Below are 23,026 nucleotides of genomic sequence, written 5' to 3' on the forward strand. Positions count from 1 at the left end.
ACCAACTGCATGGAAATGCAAGGATCATGAGCTTTTAATGTGTTTTCCAATGACAAATATAAATATTCCTGCGAGTCAAGCATACTTACGCAAACACTTCCAGTAAATTTATTTCATGACAGGGTCACACAGCAGCAAAACCACCTGTGTGGGTTCTCCACCATCTCCTGTATTGTAGCCATTGTGAATGGGGCGGGGGCTCCCATCACCTCTTGTGGTGTGGGGGCATCTGCATTCAGGCAGCTGGAGCAATTGGTTTGGTTTTACACACTGAATCCAGCCTGTCTCCATACATATAGGAATGCAATATTGGTCAGTTCTTTTTCCCCAGGGTAAATCCATTATGGGATCATGCCTGGAGTGCTTCTAGCCCAGCACAGACTCCAAACTGGTCTTGACCTGTGTAGAGCAATGTGGTTTTCAGCAGGCTTTGCTCTGCAGGTTGCTCCCCATGCAGGGCTCCCCACCATGCTGCGGGGCCGGGTTGTTGCAGTGCCTGCTGCGCCGCGCTGTGCCCGACTGACAGGGACTCCAGTCTGACCAGCAGCTCCAGCGCCCATCCATCTTGCTGCCTGTAAACACATTAAAAAAGGGGGAAAACGCAAGTATTCAGGTCTGAAGTGCACTGACGTACTTTGGGTGGGAGCAGGGGAGGGGTGAGCTGATTGCCACTGGCAGTTTGTGATTTGAGCAGGATTTCCTTGTCCGTACCACCCGTGCCCAGCATATGGATGGCTGTTGAGATCAAGGCACTTTGAAGCCAGGGAAGAGGAGGCAGCATCACCTTCTTCAGGTATCAATGTCTGTTTCTTCTTTTCTGCTTGTCCGAAAGGTTGTGGCTTGGTTTTCCTTTCCCAAAGGGCAGCTGACAGCTCTATGTGCACTTTCTCACCCCTGACCAAGGCAGAGGGACAAAAGTCTCCTAACGCCATAAAATCACAGAATGGTTTGGGTTGGAAGGGACCTTAAAGCTCATCTCTTCCCAACCTCCTGCCATGGGCAGTGACACCATTCACTAGACCAGGCTGTGTTGTGAAAAGGGCCCATCCTTTTGGAGATGGGTCATTTCAAGGCTTTTTCATTACAGTACAGACTGAGTTGTCAGGAGCGTTCGATACTATGGATTATGGCAGTGCTCCTGAATGATGAGAATGCTTGATAGCTGTCGTTTACTGTCGTTTCTTATTTACTCAACTGGCCTTCATGCCTGGCTCGGGCACTTTATTAATCCAGACAGCGCAAATGGATGTGTGTGCTCTTACTTTGTGCTGGGCGGAAAGCTGGGTTTCATATCTGGTGTAATATCGTGCTTTAAAAACAACTAGGTTTGGTCCTGAATGAGTTTTGGAACTAAAGATTTGAAGCTAGAAGTTGCTCATGAGAGTGTGTCTGTTATTGAAATCAGGGAGCACAGGGGCTGGTCACCTTGGTAGGCTGCTCTGGGACCGGATCCCGAGCTTTCCAATCATGTAAGGCAGATTCCTTGGAATTGGAGACAACTCAAAGAACCTGATATTTTTAAAGAAGCCCACTTTACAGTCACTGAAGCAATGCTGTTGGGTTCAGCTCCGTAAACCATCTCCCCCTCTGCTCTAACTCCTTATCTCATCACAGCTTTGATTTTCCAGTGGTGAGACCCCAGTTTTGAGCACATGGTTGAAGGCCTGGAGCTCTGCCTGGTGGAACCGCTCTGAAGATGGAGTTTTTCTGCCAGCTTCCTCTGCTGAGATTTGGAATTTCTTTGTCCTCACAAATCAGGACAAAAAATACCCAGAAAGAACTGTGCCATTTTTAAAAATAAAAGAGCATGATTCAGGGCTGGCTTTTTTGCCACCCGTTTGATTTTTTTAGGATAGTTTTTAAAGTAATAAAGAAAACATAAATAAACGCCTGTCATTTTGGAAGAAAACACCTTTTTTTCTCCCTAAAATAGATGCTTCCCTTTAGTTAAAATGTTTCCTGGGAGGGAAGGTGGGAAATCTGGCAATGTGGCATGTTTTTTCAGTAAAAGAGCATTTTTGGTGGCACGTTGCTTGAACACCAAGTCCCGGTCGCTTAGGCTGACCCACAGTCTCCCTTCCCTCCCTGCCCATCAAGGTTTGTGGGTAATGTGGGCAGCTGGGCTTGGCCAGGGTGCTGCTCCTATACCCTACCTCAGCTTTTTACAACATATTGGTAAGTCTCCAGCTATTAAATGCAGCCTTATTTCCACTGATTTACTTATAATAATCACCTGAGCTGCTGTTTTCAGTCTCTTGTAGGACCACTTAGGAAAGGGCAACAAAAATGATCAGAGGGATGAAACATCTCTCCTATGGAGACAGGCTGAGACTGTTGAGGTTGTTCAGCCTGGAGAAGAGAAGGCTCCAAGGAGACTTTATTGCAGCCTTTCACTACTTAAAAGTACTGAAAGAATGGCCTGTAAGAAAGATGGGGAGAGACTTGGCCTATTGCAACAGGATGAGGGGTGATGGTTTTAAACAGAGGGGAGATTCAGGCTGGACATGAGGAAGACATTGTTTACAATGAGGGTGGTGAAACACTGGCACAGGTTGGCCAGAGAGGTGGTGGATGCACCATACCTGGAGACATTCCAGGCCAGGCTGGATGTGTTTCTGGGCAACCTGATCTAGTTCAAGATGTCCCTACTCATTGCAGGGGGTTGGAGTAGAAGAGCTGTGAAGGTCCCTTCCAACCCAATTCATTCTGTCGTGTAGCAGCAAAAGCAATTCAGAAGTGAAGGCTTGATTGACGCATGGATGCAAAGAGCAGTTGGTTAACCACAGAGGGGAAAATCCTGTCCCTTTGCTGCCTTTTGCCCTCCCCTGCTGTGGGTATATGTATCTTACCTTGGCGCTTCGTCTCCTCACAGGCAGGGCCTCTGTAACCTGGTGGACACTGGCAGAAACACGTGTCTCCCACCAAAACAGGTTCACCGTTGTTCTGGCATGGGCCACAGCGGCAGGTGTTGAACTCCAACAAGTAATCCTCCAAAGCCCGTTTCAGGTTTTGCCGCTTGGTTTCCATGTCGCCGAGGTTGCTTCTACGGAGAATTTCATGGATGGGCTGCAGCTGCATAAGATGGAGATAAATAGCATGGAGACAGTTTCAGCTGAGCATTAACTGAGATGCTACCACGCCATTGGCAGAGAGCTGTGACACTGCTGGATAAACTCAGGGCTCAGAAAAACCCCATTTGTCTTCTTTGACAGCTCCATGTACATCATGCAAATGTGTTGCTAACGACTGATGAGCATCAGAAGGAAATCACCATTCCAAAACCTTCCTCATCTTAGAGGTCTGCGCAGGACTGACTTTCCTGGACATGCTTTGGAGTTTCAGTGTGGATTCAAATGATAAGTTAAAATGCCCTGTAAGCCAATTTTTTGACTGCTTGCCTAGTGCTGTCACGATCTCAGGGATTCTTGCATGCTTTTTGCCTTTTTGAACCAAAGTGTTTTGCTAAAAGCTTTTTGGATATCGTCAAAACCTAATGCCAGCCTACCACTAATGGTGACCAGATTGTGAATGGTGAGCATGGAGAATTTTGCCTACATACTTCTTGTCCTTCAGTGCAGTGAAATAATATTGTGCCATCTACAGCTTCAAGAATATATGCTCATAATAGTTCCAGTAGCAAAGTCTAGTTCTTATATACCATTCAGCAAAAATAGTCCAGTTTGGGCAACTGTAATTATAGCTCACCCAACTGCATATTAATATTAGAGTGAATATTAAGCCTAAAAGCTCAGGGCTGGTCTGAAGTCACATAGTTACATATGCCCATCCATACATCTGTGCAAATGCTGTGTGTCTTGGTTAGGAATTGCTGGAAACTGGTCCCAGAGAGGAGCTGGGCATCGTCTCATTGCACAAGATGCAGTGAGAGTGATTTGTGGGGCTTTGGGAAGAGCTCTTAGACAAATTTGCACAAGCCTGTTTAACAAACGAGAGGGAGCTGCCGATAAGAGCTGCTGAAGTGGACATGAGCGCTTATCGGCAGCTCCGGTTGCAGAGTGACTGCTGAGCTCCAGAGCAGCCAACAGAGAGGTCAGCACATGGTTTACTGGAAAACTGCAGCAAGTTTTGCCCAGAATTGATGGGAACTTGTGCAGAAAGGTGAATAACCTGCATCTGAAATAACCTGCCTATCAGGGCTTTCTGCCTGCGAGGTGCTGCCCAGGAAGGTTTGCAGAGTCCTTCTTCAGATAATTCCTGATTCCATCGTTCTTTCTGCCACCCTTTGTCAGAGCCAGGAGCAGGTGTGCTCTCAACTGAAGATGAGAGGGATGGAAGTGGCAGTGTGTTTCTTTGACTGAGGTCTTCCCCCCTCAACCCCCTACTGCAGACTAGCAGTTATAGCATCTTGGGGTAGATGTGGTACTCCTGACCACAGCCAAGGAGTTGTGCCCAGCTCCTCACATCTCTGCAGTCTCTCCTCCTGGATTATTTGTTTCCTCTTCTGTCTCCCTTTTCACCCCTCTGCTTGCACCCATCTCCTCCCCATCTATAGGATGCTTCAGAGATCTTTGCCGTTTGGGGAGGCAAAACTCCTTCTGCAGCCTGCTGTGAGTCCCCTTCTTATAAAGGAGGGCAGACTGCATCAAGGGGAATAATAAGGATGAATACAACCTCGGAGAGCCATTCATTGGGAAGCTGTTTGGGAGCACATCAAAAACTTAACTCGGCACTAATCCAGCATTAAGCTCCTTGTCAGTCTCCCTGTGGATGCAGTCGGTGGGAGATGTACTCCCCATTGTGAAATGAATAAGAGGTTACCAGATCAGTGGCCCATTACATTTAATCTTGTTCTGTGATGGGATCACAATAAAAATACGAAATGATCTGCTCGACTAGACTTTCATTCCTTATAGTGGCAGAGTTTCTTCAACTGGAGAAAAGCCTTACCTCAAAATCAATAACAGCAGGATTATATTTTAATGACCTTCCCCAGTGACGATACATATTGCCATCCCAACTGTTTAAGAGTCCTCCGCTGTAACTGCTATCTCCACCTCTAATCCGGGGAATAATATCTTCTACAACTGCACTGTTGCCCTCAGCATCTGAAAAGTTGAATTACAGCCATATTATTTAGTTATCATTTCCACACATAGACTAGAAACTGCTTAATGGAGGAGAGATCAATTGTGCAAGGAGCTGTCGGAGAGCGGCACTGATGATACCTCTTGGAATCAATGGGAGCTCTGGAGCTGTCTGTAGCTGGTTAAGGGATTTACAAATCTGAGGCTTCATAGCCTCTTTGAGTACGTTTTATAGTCAGTTTTGACTTCTTTAATAGTTGCCATGTTGCCCTTATCATCCATGCCCAGTCTGTTGTGGGTATAGGGACTGCGGCCTTCCAGCCACCCCACTGCCTCTATTTACACACATTTCTAATCCAGGTATTACTATCTTAATTCTTCCTCTTTCAAGAGCAATCAGGACTCCTGGAGACTTGGACCCGAAGTTACTTTGGTCCCATGACTGGGCCTGAGCCATGGCTGGGGATGGCACCAGAGCTCCCTTCTTTGAACCCTTGTGTTACCCTACTTGAATGTCCATGCCCAAGTGACCAAAAGAAGTGATGCAAGATGCCTTGGCAGACATCTGCCCTGATATCCTACCCGTTTTCAGAAGTCTTTTCTTGGCACAGTCAGAGGACGATATGGATGCTCCCAAATGCGCTTTATTCATGCTTCCTGTAAGGCCAATTGACCATCCCATGCAGGCACTTACCTCTTCAACGCTGATGTCTGCAAAACAGAAAGGAAACCAGTAAAATCATTCTGAGTGGAAGCATAGGAATTTTCTCATTTGTGGGGCTATTTGTTTGGTTTTTTTCTATGAACAAAGAAGATACTTGGTTATCTGCATGGCCTGTTTTTCAAAGTCAAGAGCTATTCTGGGCGGAGGACAGCCTTGCAATGGAAAAGCCAGTGTTTAACTGGGGTATATTGGGTCCATTGCATAATAGGTGAATAGGAAAGTGTCCTTACTGTAAAAATGGTTTCTTTAGAAAGCATTAGAAGAAAGTAAAGGCATTAACACAAGGCTTCAGGCATGTACTTCCTTATTTGGTCTACTTATTTAAAAATACAACTTTTGTTTTAATTGTTACTTTAAAGCCTAACTCATAATTAGGATAAAGCTGGGACCAACAGCTGAACTTGATAGATCCTCACTGATCTTCCTAAACTCAGGATCTGACCCATGTATTAGTGGCTTAAGTAGCTTCTTGACTAGCAACTTGCAATAGGTTGCTGTGTGTTGAGAGCTGTCAAAGCCTTCCTGCCTGCTGCTGGGCTGCTGCTGCCAGCACTGCCACATGCATCATGAAAATATGTGACTGGAGACCCATGAAGCAACTGCAGAGGGGAGAAGGGAACTAATGAGGTGGTTTCACCAAGGTAAGCAATGTGCATATTTCATACAGCCTGGGTTTATGTACGCACTTCAGTGTGCTGCAAATATAAGGCTGTCTTCTTTAATAGTTAAAAAATCCATTGATTTCAATAAATACAGGTGTTGTAAGTAATAGGCAACTTTTATGTTGCCCTTCTTGTCAGAGAGCTTTAAAGTGTTTTACAAAGCAGCCCTGTGATCAATACCGCAGTATAGAAAGGGAGGCAACAGAGGTCATCAGGATTTGTGCATCATGGCTTAATGGTCTAAAGATTGAACCTCCAGCCAAGCCCCACTGTAGACTGTTGTCTGCTGAACTGCCTTACCCCAGCCCTGGGGAGCAGTGTCTTGCATTGCCTGTGTTTAAAATACTGGTAAAACACCCATAGATCTGTATCTGCTCCCTTCTGCACACCCTGCAGAAGAGGCTGGCTGGAGACATAGAATCATAGAATAGTTAGGGTTGGAAAGGACCTCAAGATCATTCAGTTCCAACCCCCTGCCATGGGCAGGGACACCTCACACTAAACCATCCCACACAAGGCTTCATCCAACCTGGCCTTGAACACCGCCAGAGATAGAGCACTCACAACCTCCCTGGGCAACCCATTCCAGTGCCTCACCACCCTAACAGGAAAGAATTTCCTCCTTATATCCAATCTAAACTTCCCCTGTTTAAGTTTTAACCCATTACCCATTGTCCTTTCACTACAGTCCCTGACAAAGAGTCCCTCCCAAGCATCCCTATAGGCCCCCTTCAGGTACTGGAAGGCTGCTATGAGGTCCCCACGCAGCCTTCTCTTCTCCAGGCTGAACAGCCCCAACTTTCTCAGCCTGTCTTCATACGGGAGGTGCTCCAGTCCCCTGATGATCCTCGTGGCCTCTTCTGGACTTGTTCCAGCAGTTCCATGTCCTTTTTATGTTGAGGACACCAGAACTGCGCACAATGCTCCAGGTGAGGTCTCACAAGAGCAGAGCAGAGGGGCAGGATCACCTCCTTCGACCTGCTGGTCACACTCCTTTTGATGAAGGTGTGGATCTGCTCGTTGGCTTTGTGGGTCCCAAAGGGTGGAGGTGCTCCTGTAGCCCCTGGATTCAAACCCATGAGAGCTGAAACATGCTCAAGACTTCAGGGGGAATTACATCCCATTGCAAAACTGGGCTCTTGAGAAAGATTAAATGTGTAGCACTCAATTACTGCTACTAAACTGTTCAACAGTTGTAAACACAGTGGGTAAAGTTCATTCACCCAAAGCAACATGAGGGATTGCTTATCTTGGTGGTGGAGGAGCATCAAATTAAACTTGAGGAACACCCTGATTAATTGATTTGCCATGGTTCCCGTTGAGTAATTATGTTCAGCGAGGGTCTGTCAATACAATTTGCTATTGGTTGCAGCAAGATCATGTCTTGATAAATGAAAAGTGGTTATCACTGCAAAAGGGTGGCCATAGAAAATATTGGCACTTGAGGGGGGAGCCCTGGTAGGGTTTTTTATATGATATAATTTGCGATAGTTAAATGTGCTCAACTGATAAGATTTACTGCTGCGTTTTGAATTAATCAGAATACATGAAGACTCTCTCTAATTCGCCCTGTGCGTAATGTTTCTCCCATAAATGTTCTTGTAATGTGTGAGCACATTATACTGTTTTCTGCTAAATAATAGAACCATAACAATCTATTTTAAAAACAAGTAATGAAAAATATTGATGGCAGAGCAACAAGGGACCTCATTCTGACATATGTATTTATTTCACTCATGACCACATCCATGCAAGCCCTTGCAGCCTGCAAGCTAGGAATGGGTATTGCAGCAAAACAGCAGTCCTAAGCTATGCACCGGTGAGTTGTGGTCTGTTCTTGGGTATCTAAACCCAGAAGGTGACTTCATTTTCATGCTTGAAGTCTAGCTTATGCCTGTGCTTAGCTAGATACTCAGCAATTACCCAAGCTGTCTCTTCTTTAGGGAGGGATCAGCCTAGGTTTCCTTTTCCTGGGCATGTGCTTTAGTCACTGGTCTATAAGAAAGGAATGTTTTCTCTTCCAGAGCATTTAACACATAGACTTAGGGGCTAGGTCGGCCCTAAGGAAGCAGTGTTTGATCCAAAGCAGGTGCCATGCTTCTTAGCCCTGGTACATCTCCAGGCATCTCCAGAGCTTCAAACTCATCTTATGAAGCTCTGATTTTAAGACCTGAGCACTTATATCCTGATCCTGCCTATTCCTCAGAGAAGGCAGGTAATCCTCTCGCACACACAGCCTTCAAGCATGGCTCTGATTGCCATTAGAGAAATCAGGGGTTTTTACTAAATGCTTTTAGACAGGGGCATATCAGCCACTGCAGGTGGGAGTCCTTCTGGTTCTATGCTGTGTGTCATAGAGTGCTGCTGAGTTGGTATATGTGGGCTTTCTAGCAGAGAATGGGTTAGATGAATGTTATGGAAGCATGCTTCATTAGAATGAAAATTACATCATCTCCACTGGGGCACATTTTTGTCTTCTGCTGAACTTCAACATCCTTCTTTCCTAAGATAAGGCATCTCGTAGCAGTAAATCTCCTCCTTATATACACAGCAAGCACAAGATAAAGTAAAATAATAGCCTCCCTCCACATGCTCTGGATTCATTCTTCCTCTGAAATTGGCAGTCTGCTTCCTTAAGACTTGCTTGCCAAGATCTTCACTTCTACATCACTCACTCTTCAAAGTGAATAAATGGTGTGAAGAGGCATCATATTTCCAAATACTAGTTCAGGGACTTGATGAAAATTCTCTCAATTGGTAATTTCTTGTGGAAAATTGGCCTGGTTAATACTCAGTGTGGAGTGCACAGTTATCCGAAGTGCTGCCGGTACCAAACTGTTTCAGACCGGGGGCAGAATTTGGGGCAGAACCATGGAAATTAATGGAATTACAGCAGTTTGTACCAACTGCAGCAATTTTCACCTCTTGTCTATGATCACAATTTTCTTTTGCGTAAATATCAAGCCTAGACTTACGAAGGAGCCTTACCTTCCACAGAATGGAATGATGTTCCATAAGGGAAGTGGGATCTATTGCATTGTCAACACCTTTGCAAAACTTGACAGTCTGGTTCATGTACTAAAGTAAGATACCATTGTTCTGCATCTTATTTTTTGGATTAGGGAAAATGTTATGGCTTGGCTCACCACTAATGCCTATTCTTGTGTTGTAGACAACTGTGGTGGATATTTTATGTAACTGAGATTTAGAGGTATGGCTTTTCAGCCTCATACACTCCTTTATGTTGAGAACTGGAGCTAACAGAGGTCTGTTAGCCTTCAGATGTGACAGTAACCAGAGCAAAGTGGCAGAGGTATTGCCAACTGCAGTGTTTTCTTTCCATTTACAGGAAATTGAAACCCTCACTATCAAGATGCTGAAACAAGAGCAGGCTAACTTGCTTTAGTCTGCATGAGTTGGAAGTCCTTGAGTATTCATGGAAATGGCCAGAACAATGACTGTAAGAAACAGGAGAAGTTTAGAGAAGTGACACTGAAAGAAAGAGAGAAAATGCTCAGGTTCCTTTGTAAACTACCAAAATCTCACCCAGATTCTTCTGAAATTTGATCAGGAAGCACATTTTGTGACAATCAAGCTTATCCCCTGCTTTCTGGCCAGTAGTGCATCCATCTTGTGAACAACATACAGATATCTCTGCCTCACTCCCACTGTGCCTTTTGGGGCTTGCAATGCATATGTGTCTGTCCTGGGATGGGACATGCCAGCCAGCTCAGCAAAGAGGTGCCAATGAGCACCCACTCTGTCAGGGCCCAGGGAGATAATGGCAGGTGGGAGCAACCAGAACCAGATGAGTTACTCTGGTGGAGTGGACCCACACCATGGTCACCAGGTTGGAAATGCCTGGCTTTGAGCAGGATGTTGGGAATAGAGAATATTTTGCCATTTTCTAACCTTTTCTTCTCATTTCTTCCTTGTTAATGACAAGGATGTGTTCAAAGACGCCTCCCATAGTGCCAGATGTCATGAAATGGGTACCGTAGTCATTGATGAATCTGGCGTACATGCCATAGTCATAGGTGTCTGGAAGCTCCTGCAGGGAGAGCAACACATCTTCATCCAAAACAATGCTGTCCCTTCTCATCTTGAAACGGGCTGTCTGCACCTTTGTCACACCTCTAATGAAACCAACCTCCTGCAGGTAAGAAAAAAGAGGAGCTGCCATTCAACATACATTTTAAAATAAAATTAAATTAAATTAAAATAAAATAAAATAAAAGTAATTTCTGGTCTATAGATTTGCAGAGGAAAGCTTGAATCTCTGACTGTCAGTGTATGTTGGAGGCAGGGAAACAAGCCCAGGTTTAAATGAAATTGGTGGTAACTCTTTTAGAGTGCATCTTTCTTGCATGCTGTGTGAGGTGAGGGCAAAGCCATGGGTTTGGGTTTTTTATGTGTTCATATGATCAGAATCAGTCTCCACATGATTCCCCTCCATCCTCCCATTTCTGCTATTCCTTTTTCCTGTTTTCTTTTCAATAGTGTTAATTCCCTTTCGCTTTTTTCACAGCCTCAATCAGCGATGCAGGATAAAGGCTCAAGGCAAGCCCAGCCCAGCACTGGAGGAGGAAGATGCTGATTGTGGGAGCATTTCCTGGATATGCCACCAGCTCCATGACTCCTTTTCTAGATGAGCCATTGACTCGACAAGGCTCCAGTGCAACCAGAACAGACCTTTAAATGATTCCTCCAATAATTAATCATCATTTTGCTGTAAACATCGTGTGAGTCTAGACAAGGGCACAGTAAATGCTATAATGGTGCCCATTTCAAGCAGCTTTTAAGGGCATTTTAACTCAGAACACTATCAAAGTAATTCTTCTTTATTGTTTTCTGTCAGCAGCCACAAAAGAAATAGAGACAGGGCATGGTAAATGTGGGAAATGCCAGCATTCATGTTATTAGATTGGAAAGAGATCGCCACAGCTAGTCCATGATGTAAACCCACTATGAGAAATACACCCTATTACTGGGTATCCTTTTTTCAGTGTGCTATTCTAACCACCCATAAAAAGTAGCATATTTCAGCATCATAAGGCAGCTTGTATTAATTTGAACAAAATATATGTGCTACCAGAGATCATTCCCTGAGGACAACTGTTTTGATCAACATCTTGGTATTTCCTCTTCCCTCATCGTCACTTTAAGCATTTTTTTATTTATGTGCTTAATGTAGCCATGAAACAGGATGGGGAGAGATGACATGTGTTGTGGTGCTTCGTAATTCAATTTTATTCCCACTCCCTGTTTGCTAAACCATAAGAAGAACAACAAACAGGATTACTAACGATGATACATTTGCAATTACATGAACAAATTAAGGTACAATTACTATGTGTTCAAAAATGCAGTTGAGAGAATCAACTGACATAAGTTACAGCCAGCCCATGCGATGCACAGATGACACAACTGGAGCATTATGCATCACTGATTTGTTGTTTTTCTTTTACCTTTGTAGCGTATTGTGTGAAATTCTTCAGGGATCCTTTGCCACCTGATAAGGTGAAGCCCAGGTCTAACTGGAACGCTGATCCTGTAGACCCGATTCCAATGGTAAAGCCTTTTGTTTTGGATTTATCGCTTCTAAGGGCATCAAGCAGATCCTTTGAATCATCATAAAACTCAAAAGTGAATCCAGAATCAGCATGAGCCTAAAGTGAAAGGAGCAGAGATGAATTTTTAGGTACTTCTCTTTACTTTTAATCTCTGTTTCTTTAAGGAGCTAATGGTGCCCCTGTTGAAGCCTGTGATGGTCCTGACAGCATCGACATTGACCGCAGTGAATGTGGAATAAAGAATCAAGTCACATGCAATTTCATTTGGAAATATGTGAGAAATGTGGATAAAGCTTCATCCATCTCCAGGCAGGGGAAAACCTTGTGTTTAGCCAACTCATAACAGTGCCATTACAGCCAGAGCTGGTAATGGTACTTATTAAGCTAGCTTGACACTTCCCATTATAAAACCCTCCTTCCAGTTCTTTACAGCTCTGCCAGATCCTAACGATTTGGAGTGAATTTTTTGTCTCCAGCTTGCTTCTGGATGAATTTATTTAGGAGAAGAAATTCAACAGCAGTGATCCAGCCGCTTGCAATGGCAGTGCTAGAAAACAAACATTGTTATGCCTGTGTTTTAGAGCACTGACCTTTTCTTTGACAGCTCTACTTTGCTGGCATGTGGAATTGAGCAGCCTTGCTGCATCCAGGCTGTGCCATTTGCCATCTCTATAAAAAGCCAGTTAAACAATTACCAGCGCTGAAGGAAGCATCTCACATCGACATGACTTCCTAGATCCAGCAGGGAGACACTCCTAAGTCAAGATGCATATGGGGCATGCTCAAGTGTCCCTCAGTGCATGACCATGGTGCAAAAGTGGGCCTTCCACCACTAGCAGCAGGTAAGGAGGAGAAGAAAATGTGGTTCATGCGGTGGGTCTGTCTGTGTTCAACCTGGGGAATTAGGGGCACAGGGAACTGTCTGCTGGGATGGTAAAGCCACTTGCATTGAACCTGTGGCTGTAATATTCCCGTGGAATAATGTGTTTTATTCATTCATGTCAAAAACCATGATAAATGTTTAACAGTGTGGCCAAGGCACCCACTTAAGACATGGGAGTCCCAGGTTGAATCCTTGCTCTACTTAGTTCAGTCTCCAACATCAGATATGATCCCACAGAGTATAGGCATTGTGATACATGGTGATGGCTTTCAGGATCTCTGTCTCACTCAGAATTTGGATTTATGTCCCTTGTAGCCATGCCAAAGGCTTAAAATGCTTTGAAAGATTGAACCAGTAGCATTGTTCCCATTTTACACATGGCCAAATTCATCCCTAGAGAGGCAAGTGGCTTGTGCGAGCTCTACAGTTCATTAATAGCAGAATGTAGGTAGAGAAAACCCATTTCTCTTGGCTGTTAGTAGGCCAGAGTAAGCTGTGGCGATGCCTGGGTGATAAAGCATGTTAGTTCCTTGATGTGCCATAAAATAGCATTTATATCATTGATTGCCTGTTGTCTTGGGGACAGCTTGGGTACCTGGGAAGACAACCTATAGTGAATGACAAAATGTCATCTTTATGGGAGGTTTAGCTGGGAAAACATTGCTAAATCTGATCACCCAAAGGACTTACTAGGAACTGGTATATGTGGAAGTTGTAAGGTTTGCGGAAATACTTCTCATCATCTCCATAGTACAGACGTTCACATGCAGCATCATACTTCAGCTCCCTCCACTCTCCGTTGTAGACATACTCACAGTGGCCTCCAAAAAAATTAGGATCATATACATACTGTCTCCCTTCCTGTGTTAGGATGTTGTATCTGGGAAAGAATTAACATTCCGGAAGTTACCCATAGCTCCAGTTTTATTTCCTCAACAGCCTCTGTCCCTCTTTCTGTTCTCCTCACACTACAAGTTACCTATCCTCAGGTCTCTGCCTTTGGGTAGCACCCAAAATCTTTGGGTTTGTTACCTCCTTGCTGTCTGCTTCCCAAAGCTAACAGGACACAAAGAGCCATTTTATTTCCAACCATTGGTTTGGACTCATATGCTAGAAACGGAAGAAATCAGTAAAGGTGTCCAGTCTGTCCCAGCAAGTGCAGTTACGGAAGTTCCAAGGTCCTGGAATTCCTCCAGGTTCCCCATGAGCCTAGTGCATCTCACTGTCACAAAGTGTTTCCTGGCATTCCCTGTAATTGTTTTCTATCTTAATTTCATCTTCTTCCCTTTAATAATGGCCCTGTTTCTCAGGGGAGTTATCACCCTCCCTAGACTTGCAGTCTGCTTGTGCTTTGCCAAGTCTCTCACTTCTTATTTCCTTATGCCTCTTTCTTCCTGCTCCTCAGCCATCACAGCTGCTGCCCTCTGAAATCTGCCTATTACTTAAGATTCCCTGTAATTCCATGGCTCCAAACAAAAGCATTATTCAAACTAGACAGCAACATTGCCCCTCACAACAGGGACTTTTTAATGGACAGAAGTATTTACCCTGTATATATTCATGTGGAGCTCAGGCTCTCTGCCTTGAATTGTGCTCTGAAGTCCTAATTCCTGTAGTTAAGCCTTCTCCTTAAGAATGAATGCCACCAGGATGCTGCATCTCCAAAGTCTACTGTTTGCTTTAATAGATTGCTTTTATCAACTGGAAAAAGCTGTGAGATAACTGGGATATATTTGTGCAGGAGTATAAAGAGGGCATCACAAGTATGGAGTGGCTGGGAGAGGCCAAGGTCAGATAGTAAATCCAAGGCAAAATTTGAAAGAAAAGCTGGGATGAGCCCTCCTGCTTCCCTCATTGCTACCCATGGTTGTGTGGGACAGTACCTCTCCTTTGGGCTTTGTACAGCACCTTATCAATTCATGGAGCATTGCAATTGCTAAGGAAATGCAATATGAAACACTTAATCCTGTTTTGATTGTGAGAGTAGCAGCTATTGATTAATTACCTACCCTTGGACTGCTTTTTCAGACCCTGGGATTGGGAACAGATGTTCACAAGGGCTTTCAATATCTTCATCCTCACAGTTATCCTCATCAGACCCATCTCTGCAGTCTGGCTCCCCATTGCACACAAGATGTCGTTTAATACAGCGACCTAAAGGGCACAGATACAGGCGCTCTCACTTATCTGCCCTTCAGAAAACCTTTCCAGCAGCTTGCACCGTTTGTGCTGTTCTCCACCCATATCTTGGGGCCACAAGAAGTCCCTCTGGGTGTTAAGCACGAAGCTTTTACACTGGGAGCTTGATTTTCCCATCTCCTTCAGGGCAGGTTTTCCTTTGCAAACTGGAGTGAGCACAGCTCAGAGTCCAAGCTGACTGCTCCCATGGGATTCCATGGAGTGAGAGTCAAATCAAGGTCACATCTCTGGCCTGATTTTATTATCTAACATCATGCTCTTGGAAAGGAGCTACAGGAAGCAATAGCTTCTCCGCTTGGCTCAGGGCAGTCAGCTCCATCTGATTAAAGTGCAGTTTTGCCTCTTCCCTTTGCTGGAGGTATTTGGGGAGTTTATTGCAATAATTATAACTCAAGAATGGATGTTTGGAAGAAGGGCAGCTCGGAGGTGCTTTCCCTTCTGGGAGTAAGGAGAAAGCCTTGACATGACATTTGTGGGCAGAGGGAACTGATCCTGCTACACTTGCTACCATGGAGCAAAGAAATCTGGAGAGGGACTTTTTACAAGGGCATGTAGTGACAGGACAAGGGGGAATGGCTTTAACCTGAGAGAGGGGAGATTTAGACGAGCTCTTAGGCAGAAGCTCTTCCCTGTGAGGGTGCTGAGGCGCTGGCACAGGGTGCTCAGAGAAGCTGTGACTGCCCCATCCCTGGCAGTGCTCAAGGCCAGGTTGGACCGGGCTTGGAGCAACCTGCTCTAGTGGAGGGTGTCCCTGCCCATGGCAGGGGTTTGGAACTGGATGAGCTTTAAGGTCCCTTCCAGCACAAACTATTCTGTGATTCTATGGTTCTATGCTGACCTTCTCTAGCTGATGAGCTGGTCACAGAGCTGGCACGTAGTTCTAAATGTCAGTAGAATTTTCATTAAATACTCAAGACGGGAGTTTGAGCCATTTGTGTAAACCCAGAAATCTGTCAAGGCTAGTGAAACTTTCAGAGAACAGCCGTATTATATCCCAATCCTCAGAGCTGGGGATGGCTAAAAATAAATAAATCACCCCAACAGATTGCTTGTTGGATTTATGATTGAACTATGTCTTTTGCAAGGAGAGAAAGTGGTGTGTTGTGGGCGCATTGGTGCCCATGGAGGGGAGTGTGAGCATGTAGCACAGCAGTTGGAGTAGAATATTTCTACTCTTTTTGTTCCACTGAAAAAATTAACCTTTTCCGTGTCTTACAGCCTTCTTTCCTAGATAAATCTGAGTAGAACATGGGTGGATTTCTATAAAAGTGGGGAAAAAAAACCAAATATGGGGAAATTTGCTGCTTTATCTTGCACCAGTTCACCATCCTGCTGGCCGGTTGGCAAAGCTCTACCCATGGTAATACCATGGACAGGTATTACCCCAGGTCTGTCCACCCAGGACCAAAAGCTCTTTGGCAGAAGCTTGTGCTTGGTTCACTCACCTGTTTCCTCACACTGGAAGTCCTTCCCACAGCTGGGGGGTCCAGTGCACGTGGTCTCAGTACGGCAAGCTTGCTCATCCCAAAGATGCCCTGCGCATTGCCGCCCTGCAAACCGCGCCGGCTGCACCAGCCTCCGGTACCGGTGCTAAACCCCACAAGAGAGAAAAACATCACCAACACCTAACTTAGATCCCACCAAGACATCACCTCCACAGGCTATAACGCAAGTGAAACTATTGCTTTTATCTATAGTGTTATTCTTTTTGTGGCCCAAAGACTTTGTACATGGTAAATGGAGGCGAGGTGGCAGAGAGGTGGGAGCGCAGGAGGTTTGCTTGAAGTTCACACAAGTGAATTTTGAAGGGGCTAGAATAACTGGTTTTAAAAATCTTTTCCCTATTTTATACCTTAGAAATAATACATATATTTTCCAGTTATACATGCTTTGTCCTGGAATGTAATGGGCTCAGATGGACACAGACACTAATTGCAGCACTGATCCCACACTATTTCTGATGGATTATTAATGAGAATTGCTGCTCTTGAAACTAGTAAATAAAAAGGAAAGAAAGAAAAGCCAAATCATTTACTGATTATAAGCACAGGAGCAAAAAGTGCAGGGATATAAACTCAGTAGAAAGCAAAATTGTGTCAGGTATTTGAAAAGAAATTCTTGAATTATGAAGATGTGAATGATATAAAAAATTAAGAACAGGAGCTGATGAATGAAGGCTGCTTCTAATTTCTTTTCATTGGAATATTTGCATTAAGAATCAGCAGATACTTAATTAAATCTGAGATAGAAAAGGAAGAAAGTCTTGGGCATATATTCTGGCTGGATTCTTCCACCATTTGCCTTGATTTTGCATCTTGATGTTCTGCTGCCTTAAAGGAATTTATTCCCTAGTTTACACCAGGGTAAGAGTCTCTTTAGTAGAGGAGCATCTCCATCATATTTGGATGAGTTTACTAGATGCTTCAGAATGATGAATATGTATAATATATATAATTAATGTGTGTACATCCTCATCACAGACACATCTGAAGATAAATGAATACATTACAGTGGAGTCTTACTTTTTTCTCTTGGCAAGGAAAGCAGTCAGTCCATTCTGACCACTGGCTCAGCTGACAGTCAACAGGAGCTGGAGAATTAACATCTCTGCCGCTTCTTCTAAGGAGGGGAAGAGATAGCAAGAAGGTCTTTGAAGTTGTGTCTTAAGGAGGGGTGAAGAGCAGCAGGGAGAAAATGATCAGTGTGTGGTTTTCCACTGGGAATCTATTTTATAGGAAACGGGAAGTATCGCTTAGCAGGGCTGGCTGTACTACCCGAGATGCTCCACCTGAGTCTTCACCATCAGAACGGGTCAGGGGCAGCCGGTGCAGGACCTGAAGATTTTGTGTTGGGTTTCTGGCTCTCCCAAGAGATCCTTGCTGTTCCCAATAAGGAGATTGCAATAAAACCTATATATATCTTATATATAAGACCAAACACACTGAGTAAATAGAAGGAATGTCAAGAAGAGACAGGTTTTAAGGAAAGGCTCCTTTTTTTGCTTTCTTCTCAGAAGCACAACACGAACTCCAGAAGTGATGTTTTGTTACCTGGGGCCTGTTCTGAAATCTACTGAATCAGATCCCCAGAGGCTTTGTGGAGTGGTGGGAATGGCTGCACCAACAGTGCTGAGAAGGGAAGGTAAAAAGCCATGTTAACTATGAGAATTTGTTGGATGACTACTTCTAAAAGGAAACATAAATTCCGAGAAGAGGAAAGTAACTATATATAAAAGCAGAAAATGGCAAGGGCTCTGTATCCAGAATCCTTGGATCAGGCTCTCTTCACATACACTGAATATCACTATACAACAGCAAGAGCAATGCTTCTCTTGCCTCCCAGCCCAGAGTTTATGAGCTCTATTTCTGTCCCTACTCATACAGTCTTTCTTTGTATACTGCCTTTCTTTGTCTTGAGGAGCAATCGGTGGCTTGCTAATACAACTCTGCATTTGCCACAGCCTTTGAAGCATTTTGAGGGGTTATTCTGAGCCAAATGCTGTTATTAGGAGTATTATTACTATTATTTTGGTGATTAACTAATGAGCAATCTGTTTTACTTACAAGCCTGCAATCCAAAGAGAAATATTGATAATTACTAGAGGTATAGGGCACAGTGGGGATTCCTCAGAGGCCGTAGAAGAGAGGCTTACTAAATGAAAGCCACAACAGCTCAGCAAGGGAGCCCGTGGATGCAGATAAGTGTGTGAGATAAAACCCCACCGTGGCTCCAGGAAAACAACAGGAGCCTGCAGACAAACACGGAGCTGGAGGACACCAGGTATTGATGCCTTTTTGCTCTGACAGGAGGATTTGTGGGCTGTATCCTTCAGCACTTCACAAAGTGCTTAATTGGCTCACCTTCGATCGGATTTTACATTTACCTCTTCATTATTCTGCCTTGTTTGAGAAGTTCATCAAACATCAAAAATCTCATCTTTGTTCATTTTCAGAAGGGATTATCGGAATAAGCCTTCATAATTAAGTGTATCACTACCCCCTTTTTTTTTCCCTTTCCGTCTTCTCCTTGTCTCCATGTTCCAATTATCACTGATACCCTTTTTGATCCTTCTAAATCATATTTGCCTTTAGAACAAGGCTGAAATTAATAACGGTAGGAAAAAAAACCCCAGCTGTTTTCCTATCATAACACTATTGCTTTAGAAAAGAAGTAACTTGTTTATTCCCTTCCTTCAAAGCCGAAGTGACACTCTTATAGGTTAATAATATTGGTTGGGGAAAAAACCTGAGGCATGAGGATCTGGCTTGGATGGCAGATTGGGTTATTCCCGTGCGCCTGTTAACTTCCCATTGGCAAATGCAACATAATTATCATGAAAAGGAATACAACCAATATTCACTCGTTAATCATCCTGTATAGGGAATTAATTTCAACTGCCCAAACCCAGTATGGTAATTTTGGGAAGGGAGTTTAAGAAGGCTTAATAGTTCATCTGTGAAAGAAAAACCATCGTGCAAACAATTCCTATAAGAAGGAATTACGATGCCTAGCTTGGGCTTTGGACAACTGCCAATACGTTTTCTCCCTGGTAGCTGTTTACAGAGAGCACAGTGTGCACATGCCTCATGTCAGGACAAAATTGATGGCCTGACGGACTTGTCTGTAATTTCTATATGTAAAGTTGGGGGGGGAAATAGACTTACCTCTGGGAAAGCAATGCCTCGAGCTCCCTGTGTGCTGTAGCTGTGGCCTGACACGCTGTTAAACCTAGTGAGCATATAGACAGAATCAAAGGAGAAAGCTGACACAGGCCCCACCACATGGTTTCTCCATATGTTTGCTATAGATTAGCTGCAGATCTTTAGGCTTCAGGATGCTGTGGGGCAAGCACTGCTAGAAGCAGCATGGAGGCCACTGGACTCCAAAACACTGAGGTAAATCATTGACAATAGCACAGATCAAATCAAGAAGAATCAGGACACATCCTGGAGGCCTTTGCCCTTTGGAAAGAAATTCCCAGTTTTCTGGCAGGGGAATTTATTAAACCATGCAACTGTTTCCACATTAAAGTCAATCAAGTCCTATTGCAGCAGTGTGTTTCTTGTCCAGCCTGTACCCTCCTTTTAATCTGAAGGAGGAGGAAACTCATTTTCTTTCCCACAGTGACCTAACTGTAATCTTGGTGTGTCTGGCTGCAGACCAGGGAAAAGCTTCCCAGGACAGCAAATTGAAGTGATGAGGAACACGCACCTTCCAGATACGTCAAGGTAATGTCAATTCAGCTTCTTCCCACTTGCCATCCCCCAAAGACAGCATCCCATCTCCAAAGCTGGTGTGAGTTATCACTTGGCTTTTGGATGGTCCTACATAGTCAGGAATCTAAGTCTTTGTTTTCTAAAGTGATTTGGGGTGAGGAAGATGCCCCCTAAATCTGAAACTGTGTCTAACCCATATGCTGTGCAAGCCCATCTGTTAGTGGTACCTCTAATGCTTTTAGAATCATAGAATCATAGAATAGTTAGGGTTGGAAAGGACCTTAAGATCATCCAGTTCCAGCCCCCCTGCCATGGGCAGGGACACCTCACACTAAACTTTCTCACCCAAGGCTTCATCCAACCTGGCCTTGAACACCGCCAGGGATGGAGCATTCAGAACCTCCCTGGGCAACCCATTCCAGTGCCTCACCACCCTAACAGGAAAGGTGGTTGGAATCTTAACAAGGAAGTAGTGGATGTGCACAAGTATAAGAAAGCAATACCAGAAAATCAAGAACACCATGGGTTGTTTACTATTAAGATAATAGTCACAAGATGAGAATAGTTAGTTTTCGTGTGCTGGAAGAAAGGAAAAATAGCCATTGGAAAGACACTTGGTCATTCTATAGCCAAGTTGCCACATACCTGTTTCCTCAAGCATACACATAGCCTGCAAAATTCCCCCGAAGGCTCCTGGGCAGGCACAAAAATGCCAAAGAAATCTGTAACTCGATCAGATATTAGTTTTAAATAAAGAGTAAGAGATCTATGGAGACTTGTGTTCAAAAAAGGGTCTGCATTTCCCTGCTTTTTCTTCCGCAATAAGTGGGCTGAGATGCTTCGCGCATAAATGAAGTGTTCCCCGTAGACAACTGGAAGCTTGAGCTTCAATATATTCAAGAGGAAGCATAATTATTATAGGGAAAAGTGATCTTACACCTATTAAACAGACAGTGAATTGTCCTCTGTCCACAAAAGACTAGGAGAGAAGTGTCGCTTTGTGCATTTCCCAAATGAATTGCAAAGATCATTTCAATAGCTGGTATTGTATATTATCAAATAAGAGGACCTCTTACCATGTTATTTTAATGTAATTAAAGTTCAGAATGACCCTTGGGCTTGTCTTTGCTAAACATGAAGAAATATAGCACATGGGTAAAGTGTAGTGAAATGAAATGAGAACTGCCTTTTTGTGACCTTCGAGAGTATGTTAAGGTAATCCCCTACCTACTACGGCACCTCAGATGGGTTCAGAAAGTTCTTCTTCTTTCTTCTACACAATAAGAATTCAAGTAAGGGTTTTAATATTTTTTTTTTAACATACTATTAAACCTAAATTGCTTTTTCCTGGGAGAAAAGCAGGGGATTGGAACTGGCCTAAGGCAATCACCACCATTACCTCCCTGTTACGCATTCCAGCCTCTCTGCTTATCGCTGTTAAGACAGAATGACATTAAAAGGTTTTAGAATACTTATAGAGGTCTGGTGGGGATGGACCCCACTGTCCCCATGGTTAGAACCTCCCTGGCCATCTCCCAGATCTATCTTTGGTTCAGACTTGGGCCATCCTGTGATATAAACATCTGCTTGCACAGTCAAGTGCCTCCTCAGCATCTAAGCAGGACTGTCGAAGCATTATGTCTTTTCATCTCTGACAGCAGCATCAGAAACACCACATATATATATAATGAAAGTTATTTGTGCCACATCTCCCAGGTAAAAGGCTGGGCTGGTTTGTGCAATCAGGCACAACAACAATTTCTCACTGATAGGTGAGGTTGCTTGGGGGGAGGCAGGCGAGAGAGATTTAATCGGCAAGCAAGGCACACCGCGTTAGAGGTGAAATTAAAGAAGCTTTCTTAAAGGTGTTATGTTCCAAAAGTGAGGTATATAAAAGTTACGGTTCCATTTATAATGTTATGAATTGAAATTGTCTAAAATGTATGTTGGATCCTTGCCTCTAAACCTCTGAATTACCTCTCTGGATCTCTGGCGTGCAATGCCAGATAGCAACACAGTCACCTTCAGGAGGATGAGGAACCGGGGCTTTTCAGGAGCATGGACACAGGGGCTGTGAGCAGGCTGGGCTGAGCATCATCACCTTGTGACTATTCCCCTCACAAAGCTCTTTCCCCTGACACTGAAGAGCTCTTCACTGCCAGCCTCTAATTAGAAGACACGTAACTCCTCATTTACAACTCTTCTGTGTCTAAAATCAGGGGCAGATGAACTCGGTGTAAACAAGCCTGGGCACCCTCTTTTCCTCACTCACAGCAATACAGGATTTTGTTCCACTACAAGAGGTCTCTGCTTCAAATATACTTGGCCCAACAAGAGGAATTAATTTCTGCGTGCAGAATGCATTGATCTTTTAAATAGCACCTGAACAGCACATTTGGTAATGTGTCTGTCTACAAGAACCTAGCTCTAGGGTGAAGTTATATTACAAGAGCTAACATAATGTTGTTGTTGTCCAGCAATTTGCATTTGTACTTTCTTTATACATAGATTTTTATTTTTAGTATAGTCATATAGCTTTTGCTGCAGGGGATACAGTTACTTAAAAGAATAATCTTTTCTAATGCCAATATTCTATTTATAATTTTTTGTAGTACATTATTCATGCACTACTGTAAATCTGAATTTCACTCCTGACTTGAAGACCATGAACATCTAAAGCCAGAGCCCTTTTCCTTTTTATTCTCTTCAATGCATCATACCCAC

At 43.9% G+C, this 23,026-nt stretch overlaps 1 protein-coding gene across 3 annotated transcripts; it reads right to left on the reverse strand.

Annotated features, from left to right (window-relative positions):
- Positions 1–16: 16 nt before the first annotated feature.
- C8A (complement C8 alpha chain) lies at positions 17–19,879 on the reverse strand. 3 transcript variants are annotated; one of them, XM_065673251.1, is made up of 11 exons: positions 19,751–19,879; positions 17,609–17,702; positions 16,532–16,676; positions 14,897–15,041; positions 13,578–13,767; positions 11,900–12,100; positions 10,344–10,584; positions 5,628–5,756; positions 4,909–5,066; positions 2,850–3,072; positions 17–572 (listed from the first exon to the last, which is right to left on the reverse strand). In XM_065673251.1, the coding sequence occupies exons 1-11, from the start codon at positions 19,867–19,869 to the stop codon at positions 421–423; spliced, it is 1,797 nt and encodes a 598-aa protein (XP_065529323.1). In that variant the 5' UTR covers positions 19,870–19,879; the 3' UTR covers positions 17–420. The 3 variants fall into 3 exon arrangements, with proteins under 3 accessions (XP_065529323.1, XP_065529324.1, XP_065529322.1); XM_065673252.1 differs by having other exon boundaries at positions 10,428–10,584; positions 17,609–17,705; XM_065673250.1 differs by having other exon boundaries at positions 17,609–17,705.
- Between the last annotated feature and the right edge of the window lie 3,147 nt (positions 19,880–23,026).

The sequence above is a fragment of the Lathamus discolor genome, chromosome 3 (assembly GCF_037157495.1).
Source record: "Lathamus discolor isolate bLatDis1 chromosome 3, bLatDis1.hap1, whole genome shotgun sequence".
NCBI lineage: Eukaryota > Metazoa > Chordata > Aves > Psittaciformes > Psittacidae > Lathamus > Lathamus discolor.